At 43.5% G+C, this 11,663-nt stretch overlaps 2 protein-coding genes across 3 annotated transcripts; one reads left to right on the top strand and one right to left on the bottom strand.

Moving 5' to 3' along the window:
* Positions 1–1,022: 1,022 nt before the first annotated feature.
* LOC119364790 (protein CHROMOSOME TRANSMISSION FIDELITY 7-like) lies at positions 1,023–3,028 on the top strand. The gene is made up of 6 exons (XM_037630322.1): positions 1,023–1,196; positions 1,359–1,575; positions 1,674–1,766; positions 1,976–2,050; positions 2,145–2,497; positions 2,736–3,028. The coding sequence occupies exons 1-6, from the start codon at positions 1,138–1,140 to the stop codon at positions 2,869–2,871; spliced, it is 933 nt and encodes a 310-aa protein (XP_037486219.1). The 5' UTR covers positions 1,023–1,137; the 3' UTR covers positions 2,872–3,028.
* Positions 3,029–3,206: 178 nt separating this feature from the next.
* LOC119364789 (cell division control protein 48 homolog B-like) lies at positions 3,207–7,283 on the bottom strand. Of its 2 annotated transcripts, XM_037630320.1 has the most exons (12): positions 6,726–7,283; positions 6,575–6,619; positions 6,432–6,487; positions 6,156–6,305; positions 5,981–6,088; positions 5,739–5,838; positions 5,159–5,443; positions 4,896–5,065; positions 4,423–4,551; positions 3,906–3,999; positions 3,737–3,814; positions 3,207–3,666 (listed from the first exon to the last, which is right to left on the bottom strand). In XM_037630320.1, the coding sequence occupies exons 1-12, from the start codon at positions 6,903–6,905 to the stop codon at positions 3,352–3,354; spliced, it is 1,710 nt and encodes a 569-aa protein (XP_037486217.1). In that variant the 5' UTR covers positions 6,906–7,283; the 3' UTR covers positions 3,207–3,351. The 2 variants fall into 2 exon arrangements, with proteins under 2 accessions (XP_037486217.1, XP_037486218.1); XM_037630321.1 differs by lacking the exon at positions 6,726–7,283 and having other exon boundaries at positions 6,432–6,512; positions 6,575–6,607.
* Between the last annotated feature and the right edge of the window lie 4,380 nt (positions 7,284–11,663).

Here is an 11,663-nt window from a genome sequence, read left to right as displayed (position 1 = left end):
CTACTACCAAATATGCAGAATATGTGTCTTGTACTCCAAGTTGACGACTCCCTTTTGTATAGCTGGTGGATTATGAGCCGTGGGCACGGGACACCTTATGGTTGACGGTCCCAGTCTTTCCTCCATGGCTATAACCGGGGGTACGCATTGTCAGCGCTCACACTGATTCACTCCCCGAGTTAGTGCATCCAACTCATCAACAATTGTCCCTTGGATTTAAGTTTTTTATTCATTCTCGGTAAAATACCGGTGACAAGTTCTTATAGAAGTGAATGTTTCCATAGCTCCCAAGCGAAGCCTAAGAACATCCCCCCCCCCCCTCATAAACACCCCGCCAGGGGGCTTCTATCCATGCATGATGGCAATTGTGTCTCCTTCGGCCTCCTGCGCACCTACTCGACCCCTCGTTGAACTCATCCGTCAAGTCGCACCGCGTAGAGCCACCAATAAAACCCTAGCACGAGCTTGGGCTGAAGCTCGTGCCACACGTCAGCACACCATCCCCAGCTTCATGCCGACTTGCCCCAGCTCTGCACCGTCATAAGCGGCCTCCTCGGCTCCTCCGCGGTGCCCTCCACCCTCCTTGTCATCACGTCTGTCCACGAGCTCTGGAAGCCCCTCATCGTCACCGCATCATCCCATCACCTGTCTCCGCTCTGGTGTCGGCACCTCATGCCTCGGGCCGCCTTCGTCCTCGTTTGGAATGGCTCTACCATTTCACCGAATTTGTGAATTGACAGTAAAATGATGACGCGGGATGGAGAGAGATAGAAAAAACCACACTCATTGGTGGATCTCACGTGGTAGTGTAATTTGAGGGTTGCTACTTGATTTGGAAGCAAAATTTGAGAGGTGAAGACGAAGTATGGAGATGACTCATTTTCGGCGGTTGTTTTGGCGCCCGAATCCCTTATCTTCGTCTCAGAAACCCGCGCGACGGCCTTCCCCGTCCGATCTCCTCCCCTCGCGGCGTCATCCCCTCATCAGCACCGTCCATTCGCCCGCTTGCCCCCTGCCAGTCCCCACCAATCGCTCTCCCCACCCCACCCCACCCCGTCTTCCTCGTCTCCGGCGGCCGCCGTCGCCTCTTCCCCCCCCAACTCCTGCAGGAAACAAGAAGGGGGAGAGCGCGAGGAGATGCAGCCCAAGATCAACACGTTCTTCAAGCGCCAGGCCACGGGGCCGGATTCGAACAGGTTCTTCTTCTCCTTCCCCGCTTGAAGCCGATCACTGCTCGTACCAAATCTCGCCGGTTCCGAGCCTAGCCTCACAATTGATGCATCTTGGAAGTATTCTACACCGAATTGGTGCCTTCCAGATTCACCCTTGGACTGATCCGTGTCGATTGTTTTGGGCAGCGAAGCGGCGGAGGCGAAGAGGCCCAAGAGCTGCGGCGACGGCAAGGTCCTCAACAAGAAGAGGAACTACGGGCAGTTCCACCTGGAGCTGGGGCAGCCTGATTTCCTCCTCCACATGTGCGCGGCCTGCGGCATGATGTACGCCCGCGGCAACGACGAGGACGAGAAGGTCCACAGGGCCTACCACAAGGGCTGCCTCGAGGGCGTCCCGTTCAAGGTTCATGAGGCCCCGCTTGTTCTTTTGTGAATTGCGGTGCCATTGCCCTTGTTTCTTGTGTTTCTATGACTGGAGAGTTTCTGACCGACGAAATGCAGGGTTGGCGCGAGGAAACCGTGGTTATGAGGTCCGAGGGCGGTGACCGGATAATTCTAGCAAGCGGTGAAAACTCATGTATACGCAACAGCAAGGTAAATTTTGCCAAACTCACTTTGTTATGTCAGATCCATGACTTCCTGAAGAAATGCAGACTGTAAATTCACTGATAGCTGTAATCTGTATGTCGTCTGTTCAGACTGTAAACCACTTGACAACCAATCCGCGTTTTGACAATCGAAATGTAGATGCAAATTGAACAGATTTAGGATGCAAACCATGTAACGTCATGTACATATGTCAGGTTCAGGAGGTGATCAAAGTGGTGGAGAAGGAGCTGGGGTTTGGTGAAGGCCAGCTCCTTCATAAGCTCTGCAAGGTAAGTTACAGTCTCATTCCAGTGTATATAAGATATAACAGCATAAATGCAATATGTTTTGTGTTACGGAAGAAAGAACATCTCTGTTGCATAGGTGTATCTGTTTGTATCTGGCGGGAGGATAGCGGGGTGTCTAGTTGCCGAACCGATAAAAGCAGCACACAAAGTTATTCCAAGCTCTGCATCGGAAAACCGAAGCAATTTGCCGGACAATAAGACTGAATCAGCACAGGCAAACCATACATTGGAGTTTGGGAAAATAAGCTTCAAGAGGGAAGTCCTACGACGGCATAATCACCCCGACAAGAGTAAAGAAGAGTGCCAGGGCCCTGGTGCCATAGTCTGCGAAGAAGAAGCTGTGCCCGCGCTCTGCGGATTCCGGGCAATCTGGGTGGTGCCATCGCGCAGAAGAAAGGGAATAGCGTCGCAGCTTGTGGACGCTGCACGGTACGTCTCCAAGCCCTTTGCTCGCAGCTTTCTCATGCCTTGTAAACTCATCACTGTCGAACATGCGCTCTTCTCCTTAACAAGGGGACATGATAGCATGATGTGTCAAATTTCCACAAGATTGCAGACATTCTTGCTAGACTAGCTGTAACTGGTATCACCCTGCAAAGATAGATCACTGGTTTATTGAGCTTGCCTCCCCTGCCCTGACGACGTCGCGTCCGTTGATCTCCTACAGGAAAAGCTTCTGTGAAGGCGGCATGTTGGGGATCTCACAATGTGCTTTCACGCCACCAACCTCTGAAGGGAAGGAGCTAGCATCGACCTACTGCAAGACCAGTGCATTCTTAGTCTACAGGGATGGAGATGTATAGGAGAGGTGCTCCCAAAACTGGAAACCCATGTGTTGAACAGTTGCAAAAGTCGTCATGTCGAATACTTGACACTTAAATAGGTCATTCTGCTCTCCTGGTGCTGATGATTCAATGCACATAAAGTTCCTGTTCTTAACATGTTTTGTTATTCCTCAGCAAAGATAGTGTAATTCTGTAACAAGCTACTCCCTCCGTAAAGAAACATAAGATAGTGATCTAAACGCTCTTATATTTCTTTATAGAGGGAGTATTTCATTATCAGTTTGTCAATATAACCAAGGCCATCATGTTTAGACGGTTGTAGAGAAAAATAGCAGTGGGCAAACACAACCAGAGTCGCTTGAATTATCATATTTTATAAAAAAAAGCCGCACAAATATATCATTTAATCACCCAGTGATTGCGTTATCCAAGGCTTAACTGATCTAAAATGCTTGTGTAACACGAACTTGAACAAAAGCTCAATCGTTATATCATATTCTAATTTTTCCTAGCTGATGGGCCATGGATGGCGGCAGCTGCGTACTCGTCAACTTCTGTTTTTGTCAGTGATGGCCTTAGCGACCTTATCGCGGCCTCGAAATGGGCCTTGTGTATTGAACTGGCTGACAGGTCTTCCCTCAGTGCCGCCATTCCTGCTTCCCTGCACAGGCCTTCGAGATCAGCACCGGTGAACAGCTCGGTGCGCTCCGCTATCTCCCCAAGGTCCACATCCTCCCCCAACTTCATCTTCCGTGTATGGATGCGTAGTATCTCATGCCTGCCTTGCGCATCTGGCGGTGGAACATACAACACCTGCAGTTTAAGAAAGTTATGGTGGCTGCAGATGTGCATGCTAGAGAGGGACGCAGAGACAGGTGGGTACCATATCAAAACGCCCTGGACGGAGAAGAGCTGCATCGATTGCCTTGGGACGATTAGTAGCAGCCAAAACAATAATCCCCTACAACATATATGAAGATAGCCTTTTAAGACAAAGAGAAGTAGGGATTCAGTAGAATCAAGTTGAAAACTATCAGCAAGCTAAGATGTACCGTAGCCAGTTCTAAACCATCCATTTCAGTCAACAAAGTTGATAGAAGTCTTTCTCCTACTGTGGCATTGCCACTGTCCCCACTAGGACCAGTTCTGCAAGATCACACAAGTGCCAACCTAAGTTATTTCGTTGCAAAACTAGCATCTCGACGGACGGACAGTACTCGGTTGCAAAAAAGAAAAGATTCACAAGTGCACAACTGAAGTTCACATCAATCTCGGTTCTGGTCCTGATAAAACAAAATTCAGGAACAGTTTCTAAGAACATATGTTAACACTATTAATTCCTAATTTTTTAAATCCACCTGTGAGATACACACAAAATGCAACAAGTTTCTTCATTGATATGCACCATATCAGATGCAAGTTTCTTCATCAGATAGTTGCAAAAGGATAGAAAAGTATATATCAATTCTCATAAGAGTTCTATACAAGTTCTCTTTTACTAATATTGCACATCACATAATGTAGATCTTAAGTTTTATGTTCGATACTTAAGACACGTGGATCTCATACCTTTTAGGGGCGATTGCATCAGCCTCATCAAAGAATATGATGCTTGGAGAAGACAGCCGTGCCCTCTGAAATGTTCTTCGCAACAAAGCTTCACCTTCTCCAACATATTTCGAGTATAGTTCTGCACCACTGGTCAACAAAATATTTCAAAACCTAGATGACCTTCGATGAGGTGTACATCTTGAACAGAAGATGGCTACGCGGAGCTTTTCTATTCATTAGTTTAAGCTTGCGCACACTGCAGGATAGCAAACATACTACAACTAAACGAGCAAATACTCGCATTAATAAACCAGCTTGATGTCATACACTCATACAAAGTGATATTTTTTCATGTTTTTGTGCGCAGAAAAACTTCATGTTTTTTCCGTCCTCTATATCTGGGATTAGTTGGACTCAGCTTGATTAGAAATGTATAGACTCGTGATTTGATTCAAACAATGTACACGGTAATCGATCGTTCTATGACAAACCTCAAAGAAAAGAAAGAAGCTTGGGCGGCATGTGCTGCAGCCTTGGCAAGGGTAGTCTTGGAGCACCCTGGAGGACCATGCAAAAGCACACCACGAACTGGTGATATCCCCAGTCTTGCAAAGGCAGCGGCATGCTTGATGGGCCACTCAACAGCTTGCTGAAGCTTTTTCTGCAGCATAGGGACAATCGTCATCACAACATGTTTGTATTATATGATACAGGGATCCGTATATAATAAAGCCTAAAGCAAAACATATCTCACCTTTAGATCTTTCAAACCTCCTATATCATCCCATGAAACAGTTGGAGCTTCTTTAGTTACCCCTCTTATCATGCTTGCTTTGATCTGAGATCTCGCAGACTCCCAATCTTCCATGAGTAGTGTGAGCACCTTCCCATCCTCGGATGAGTTTGACAATCTACGATAAGCAAGTCTGGCAGCTTCTCGACACAGAGCTTCTAGATCAGCACCAACATAACCATTGCACCATCCAGCGATAATTTGAAGATCAACATTTTTATCAAGATGCAGATTTTTGGAATAAAGCTACAAAAATAAGGCCTATTAGACTTCAAGCAAATTCGTCATATCAGTTAATGGATTCAGACAATGCAGGTTTTGCAGCGTTATGTTACAAACATTTTAGACTTGGTACAAAAAATATCAAGCAGTGGCAAGTGACCTCAGTTTTATGCAGGCATCCTAGGGCGTGTATCCAAAAGCATAGCACTTTGCAGATTTAACCATACAACCGGAGTAATAAGCAGAATGCAATGTAGAAGTCATCACAGAGATAGATAAGAAGAAATCAATATTGACCCAAATAGTAAGTTTATGCTACCTTAAGAATCTGCAGCCTTTCTTCTACCGTAGGAACAGTGACCTCTATCTCTGAGTCAAAACGTCCTGGCCTTCTCAAGGCTGGATCGATGGCATCCACCCTACACATTACGAGACAAGATATTTGTTTCAGTAGAACTACTTCTCATGAGATTCTATAGACTACAACCAGTGTCCTATTGGAGAGGTTTTAAGCATGGCAGTTAAAGCAGCAATTACAATCCTCCAACTGGCGTTTCTAACCTGTTAGTTGATGCAACAACAACTACGTGAGGAAGTTTCTTCGACGATTTCTTATTTCCATCCATCAGAGTTAGTAGCTGACCAACAATGCGGGATTCTTGCTCTCTCCTGTGAGAAGCACAATGAGAAAAACAGATTTGGGCAAGCACCAAAAATGATAACATGATAAACATACCTACTGTTACGCCGTGGACATATAGCATCCAGTTCATCGATGAAAATAATGGCCGGTCTGCCTTGTGACGCCTGAGAGTATGCTTCAGAGAAAGCTTCACGCAAGAATTTCTCACCCTCTCCAGCATGAGCTTTATGCACAGAATACGTACTGTCAAGACATGCAGATTAGAGCACTTAATGATGATGCCCAAATACACACTGAGAAACAAACAGTACTATTTGGCAGATTAAGACTAAAATTGTAGGTATGGATGCCATCAAGCTGAGGTAGTACTTGATCATTGTCAGGTGGGCACTGCATTCTCGAACGATGGCTTGAACCAGGCTTGTCTGACAAAAAGAACAAGAATCGATCCTAAGAAGCACACTGGTCAACATTTGTAGAACGATCAAGACATGCCAATGCTAATGCAGTACCTTTCCGGTGCCAGGGGGGCCGTAGAGCAGCAATCCTCTGGGCCACTGCAAACGCAAGCACACACAGCACAAGGATCACAAGTTGGTTAAAGAAGACCCGTCAGACGATGAAATTGGTGGGGGGTGAAGAGAAGGGGACAGGAGGTAGCACCTTAAGCCCGAGCAGGCGGGACTGGCGGGCGTAGAGGAATGGGTAAATCACGAGCTCCCGGAGGGCTTGAAGGGCCATTCGGTTCCCGGCGACAGCCTCCTCCGCTCGCCAACGTGCAACCGGCTCGCCGTCCTCCCCATTAGCGCCGCCTCTGCTCCGTGCGGCCATTACCTCGCCCATTACGCTGATTTCAGTGCTCTCCGAGACCCGCGTGGGGGATGTCAAGTCGACGTTGTCGTGCAGGCGGGACGGTGAGCCGCGTCGACAACGGAGAGTCGTAGGGAATCGCCGGAGCTACGGGCCAAAACCAGGGGTAAACCCTAGTGAGCCCTAGGACGCCGCAGGCACTGCTAGCTCACGCGCGTGGAGTGGCGACGGTGGTCGCGGGGAGGGAGAGGAGGCGACTCTTGCCGTGGGGAGGTTCCTCGCGCCGCCCTCGCCTTTGCCGCTGTGGCTGCCACGGAGAAGAACAAGCTGAGGCGCACGGGAGAGGAGGAAGGATGTGAGGAGGGTGAAGGGCGGCCGCGGCGGCGGCGTCGCTCGGAGAGGAGCGGGTGGAACGGCGATGGCGGCCCAGCAAGCCCAGCTCCCGTCTTAGCGGTATAAAGATGGGCCGGCCTTCAGGGTGGATCCTATTGACGCTCGGGAGGATCTCGTCGGGGCTTCGCTGAAGGCGCTCCGAGTTGGGCCGGCCCAGGTACGCATCGTTGTTTTTTCTGTTTCTGTTTCTTTTTGTTTTCTGTTTCCCTTTTTGTTTCTTTTATTTTGTTTTTACTTCGTTCTCTTTTCAAATTTTTGTTCTATCATTAGAACAAAGATATGAATTCCAAAAAAAAAATTATACCGAACTGTTCAATGTAAATTTAAATATTGTCCAACGCATATCACAAAATGTTAAATGTGTATTTAAAAATTGTTCAGCACATAGTACAAAAATGTTCAATATACATTTTAGAAATTGTTCAACATGTATTTAAGTATTGTTCAGAATATATCAAAAAAATGTTCAATTTTTATTTAGAAATTGTTCAGCGTATATATAAAAATGTTCAATATATATTTTACAGAAAATAATGTATATAACAAAGCAATAAATGTTTTGGAATTTCAAATTCTTGTCCATGTTTTCAATAGTTGTTCAGGTTTTAAAATTTTGTTTGAATTTCGATATTTATTCACGATTTTCAAATATATTTAAGGAAAATCGTTCACATTTGTTTGCAAGAACTGTTGGAAATTTTGAAGGAAAAAAACAGATTTGTTATTGTACATTGTACTTTAAGATTTGTGCTGCAATTGTGCCATACTAAAGAGCTAGGTCAGGTGATTGGCTACTAAGCATGAGGTCGTGTGTTTGACACTGTTGTGTGCGCATTTCTTTTTCGAGTCATTTTTACTATCGCTCGTTGCCTGGTTATGTGCCGGCCTATTTGCCCGAGCTTTTCGGCGAGAGCTCTACTGTTAGACGCCCGCGAGCGTCCAATAGGACCTCTCCCAAAAGGGCTGGTAGTTAACGCGCTTTGCATTTGAAGAGATTGCCGGCCCATTTCACTCTCGTGTTGGATTGGTTTCGATTTGCACAAAGGCGACTAAGACTGACGCAAGATGGAATTGACCAGACTAGTAGCCCTAGAAAACATTTTTGGACCATACAAACTGATGGGGAAACCAAAATTCTCTTTACATTTTCCACATATATACATAGGCTCTATTTGAAGCGCGAGAACTCAAAATGTAGGAATAGCAAAATGTGAGAATTGAGATAATGAGTACAATGGATTTCTAAGCCAAATATTGTAAGGTACAGTAGGAATTATGTGGAACAATTATGAATCTTGTATTTGACAGTACCCAAGTGAATGGTTTGCTCTTTATCATACTAAGCTATCTCACGAAGTTCCGTTAAGTTTTGTGTGATTGAAGTTTTCAAGTTTTGGGTGACATGTCGATAGAGAAGAATAAGGAGTGACAAGACCCTATATTGGCGATTACCAAGGCACCCCAAGGTAATATTCAAGAAATATCTAAGCAACTAAGCTTTGGGATGCCCTAGAAGGCATTCCCTCTTTCATCTTCAACATTATCGGTAACCTCACTTGGAGCTATATTTTATTCCTCACATCTTATGTGTTTTGTTTGGAGTGTCATTTTCTTTTGTCGAGATTTGCTTGCTGTTATTTAGAATAATGTTTTGTTTCTGTTATTACAATGAAAGCGTCAAGGATAGCCTTCACCATGCTTATTTTGCAAGTATTTGAGTTGCTATTTCAAAACAGAAAGTTGCATGCTATTGCGTGAATTCTCTAAAAAATTAAGAGTGTGATAAAATGTTGAAATTTTGACACAATGAGATATGGTAAATTTTATACAGTGTGGTAATTTTCAGAACTATTTGAGTTAAATAAGTATGGATCCTTCTTCATCCTTTACAGATTGTCCTTTTTAGATAGATTGTTGTTATGAGTGCATTGTTTGCATATGTTTGCTTGTTTAATGATTCTATTTGAGGATGGGAGTATTAAATATGCAGAGGCATTTAGTATGCAATGTTAAATTATAATTTTAGTGATTTGTACAGTAGGGAATGATAATGCTTTGTCTTGATTTACACTAACTTATCTCACGAGTTCTTGTTGAGTTTTGTGTGGATGAAGTTTTTAAGAATTAGGGAAACCATGATATGAAAGTAATGAAGAATATACAAGAGCTCAAGCTTGGGGGTGCCCAAGGCATCCCAATATAATATTTCAATGAGCCTCAAGCATTTAAGCTTGGGAATGCTCTGATAGGCATTCCACCTTTCTTCATCAACAACTATCAGCCAGTTTTGGTTGAGTCTAAGTTTTTGCTTCTTCACATGATATGTGCTATCCTTGGTGTGTCCTTTTATTTTCATTTTGCTTGCTATTTTAATAAAATACTTTTATATGAAATCTTTATTTGGAGAGAGTCCTCACATAACTACTTAATCGTTTAACTACTCATTTGATCTTCACTTATATCTTTCTGGAGTATTTTGTCATTTACTCTTGTGCTTCACTTATATTCTAAGAATAAATTGTTGAATGAATTGAATATCAATCTCAAATAATATATGTTTCATATGCTTGTCCTATGGGGAGTAATGACTTCACGTATAAGAAGTATAGGTGGTACAATTTATTGGAAGTTAACAAACACAACATTGGTCACTTGAACAATTCATGAAAGAATATCGAGGGAAGAGAGATTTCACATATGAATATAATATCTTAGACATCTTCTATGATTGAGCCCCCATTAATTATTTTCAAACTTGATCAAGTAGTTGATGTTGGACAAGGAAGGCAACATAATGAGTTATGTTTGTTTTATTCACATAGAAGTTATATTGTCATGGCTCCTCTAACATGTGGTGCTTGCTCATAATCTTTTGCTAGCCAAAATTTTGTACTAAGTAGAGATACTACTTGTGCATCCAAAAACCCTTAAACCCAGTTTCTTGCCATAAGAGTCCACTATATCTACCTACTGACTGAATAAGATCCTTCAAGTAACTTGTCATCGGTGCAAAAAGCAACAAAAATTGCTCCTAAACATGTATGATCTTTTATTGTAAGGGAAAATAAGCATTGTACGAACTTGTGATGATAAAGAAATAAAAGCGACGGACCGCATAATAAAGGTTGCTCTCACAAGGGGCAATATAACGTGGCGTTCCTTTGTATTAAGAGCTTGCACATCCAAAAATAAAAAGCACATGATAACCTCTGCTTCCCTCTGCGAAGGGCCTATCTTTTACTTTATGTATTTAATTTTATGCAAGAGACAATAGTGTTCTTCTCTATTCCGTTTTTATTTTTTCTCTTTGCAAGCATCATGTGGTGGGGAAAGATCCAGACACATATAACCAGTTGAATATAGATGATCATGAGTTATTATTGTTGACAATTATCTCTATGATAAATAAGTTGGGGAGCGAAACATTAAGCCACTATCTTTCTCTGCGTTTGATGGATGTTATTTGTTCTAAAAATATGCTCTGAGTGTCAGAAATCATGGAAGACTATATGATAGTTGAGTATGCGGAATTTGCTAAATCAAAGCTCTTACATAGACCCTTACTAAAAATAAGATGAATTTTAATTGTTTGATGACTGAGAACATAGTTTGTTAGTTTTCAAGAAAGTTTATGCTCTATACTTTAACATGTAAATAGATTGCTACTTGATCATGAGAAGTTTTATGAGATGAGCTACTTTTTATGATATATAATGATGCTAGAAAAAGTGGTTGAAATTATCATTGATCAAACTTATGCACTATGCTAGCATTCACACTTCATAGATTATTTCTTTTATCATTTACCTACTCGAGGATGAGCAGAAATTAAGCTTGGGGATGCTGATACGTCTCAAATGTATCTATAATCTATGAAGTGTTCATGCCATGTTTACAACAACTATATATGGTTTTGGTATGATTTGAATGGAACTAACCCGGACTGACACTGTTTTCAGCAGAACTACCGTCGTGTTGTTTTTTGTACACAATAAAAGTTCTCCAAATGCAACGAACTTTTTGACGATTTTTTTTGAAACAAAAGAGGCACTAGAAGCTTCGTCGGAGAACCAGAAGGTGAAAGAAGTGGCCACTACGAACTAGGGCACACCAGGGGGCCTAGGGCGCGCCCTGGTGGGTAGTGGGCCCCTCGAAGCCCATCTTAGCGTCAGACTGACGCCAAAAATCCTATAAATAGAGGAAACCCCCAGAAATAACCCTAGAACTTCGACTCCGCCACCGCACGCCTCTGTACCTTTGAAATACCATCTGGAGCCCTATTTCGGCACCCTGCTGGAGGAGGAAATCATCACTGGAGGCCATCTTCATCATCCCAGCGGCCACCATGACGAGGAAGGAGTAGTTCACCCTCAGGGTTGAGTTTATGTACTAGTAGTT

This window comes from Triticum dicoccoides, chromosome 2B (genome assembly GCF_002162155.2).
Source record: "Triticum dicoccoides isolate Atlit2015 ecotype Zavitan chromosome 2B, WEW_v2.0, whole genome shotgun sequence".
Lineage (NCBI taxonomy): Eukaryota > Viridiplantae > Streptophyta > Magnoliopsida > Poales > Poaceae > Triticum > Triticum dicoccoides.
The sequence above is the reverse complement of the archived record's forward strand: the minus strand, read 5'-3'. Positions and strand labels throughout refer to the sequence as shown.

What these genes read in the sequence shown, in the direction of transcription:
- LOC119364790 (XM_037630322.1), top strand. Translation starts at nt 1,138, where the DNA reads ATGCAGCCCAAGATCAACACGTTCTTCAAGCGCCAGGCCACGGGGCCG. An exon ending in ACGGGGCCGGATTCGAACAG is followed by an intron (nt 1,197 to 1,358) that starts GTTCTTCTTCTC and finishes TGTTTTGGGCAG; the next exon opens with CGAAGCGGCGGAGGCGAAGA. An exon ending in CAGCTTGTGGACGCTGCACG is followed by an intron (nt 2,498 to 2,735) that starts GTACGTCTCCAA and finishes GATCTCCTACAG; the next exon opens with GAAAAGCTTCTGTGAAGGCG.
- LOC119364789 (XM_037630320.1), bottom strand. Translation starts at nt 6,905, where the DNA reads ATGGGCGAGGTAATGGCCGCACGGAGCAGAGGCGGCGCTAATGGGGAG. An exon ending in GCCCCCCTGGCACCGGAAAG is followed by an intron (nt 6,488 to 6,574) that starts GTACTGCATTAG and finishes TCTTTTTGTCAG; the next exon opens with ACAAGCCTGGTTCAAGCCAT. An exon ending in GTCCAGGGCGTTTTGATATG is followed by an intron (nt 3,667 to 3,736) that starts GTACCCACCTGT and finishes CTTAAACTGCAG; the next exon opens with GTGTTGTATGTTCCACCGCC.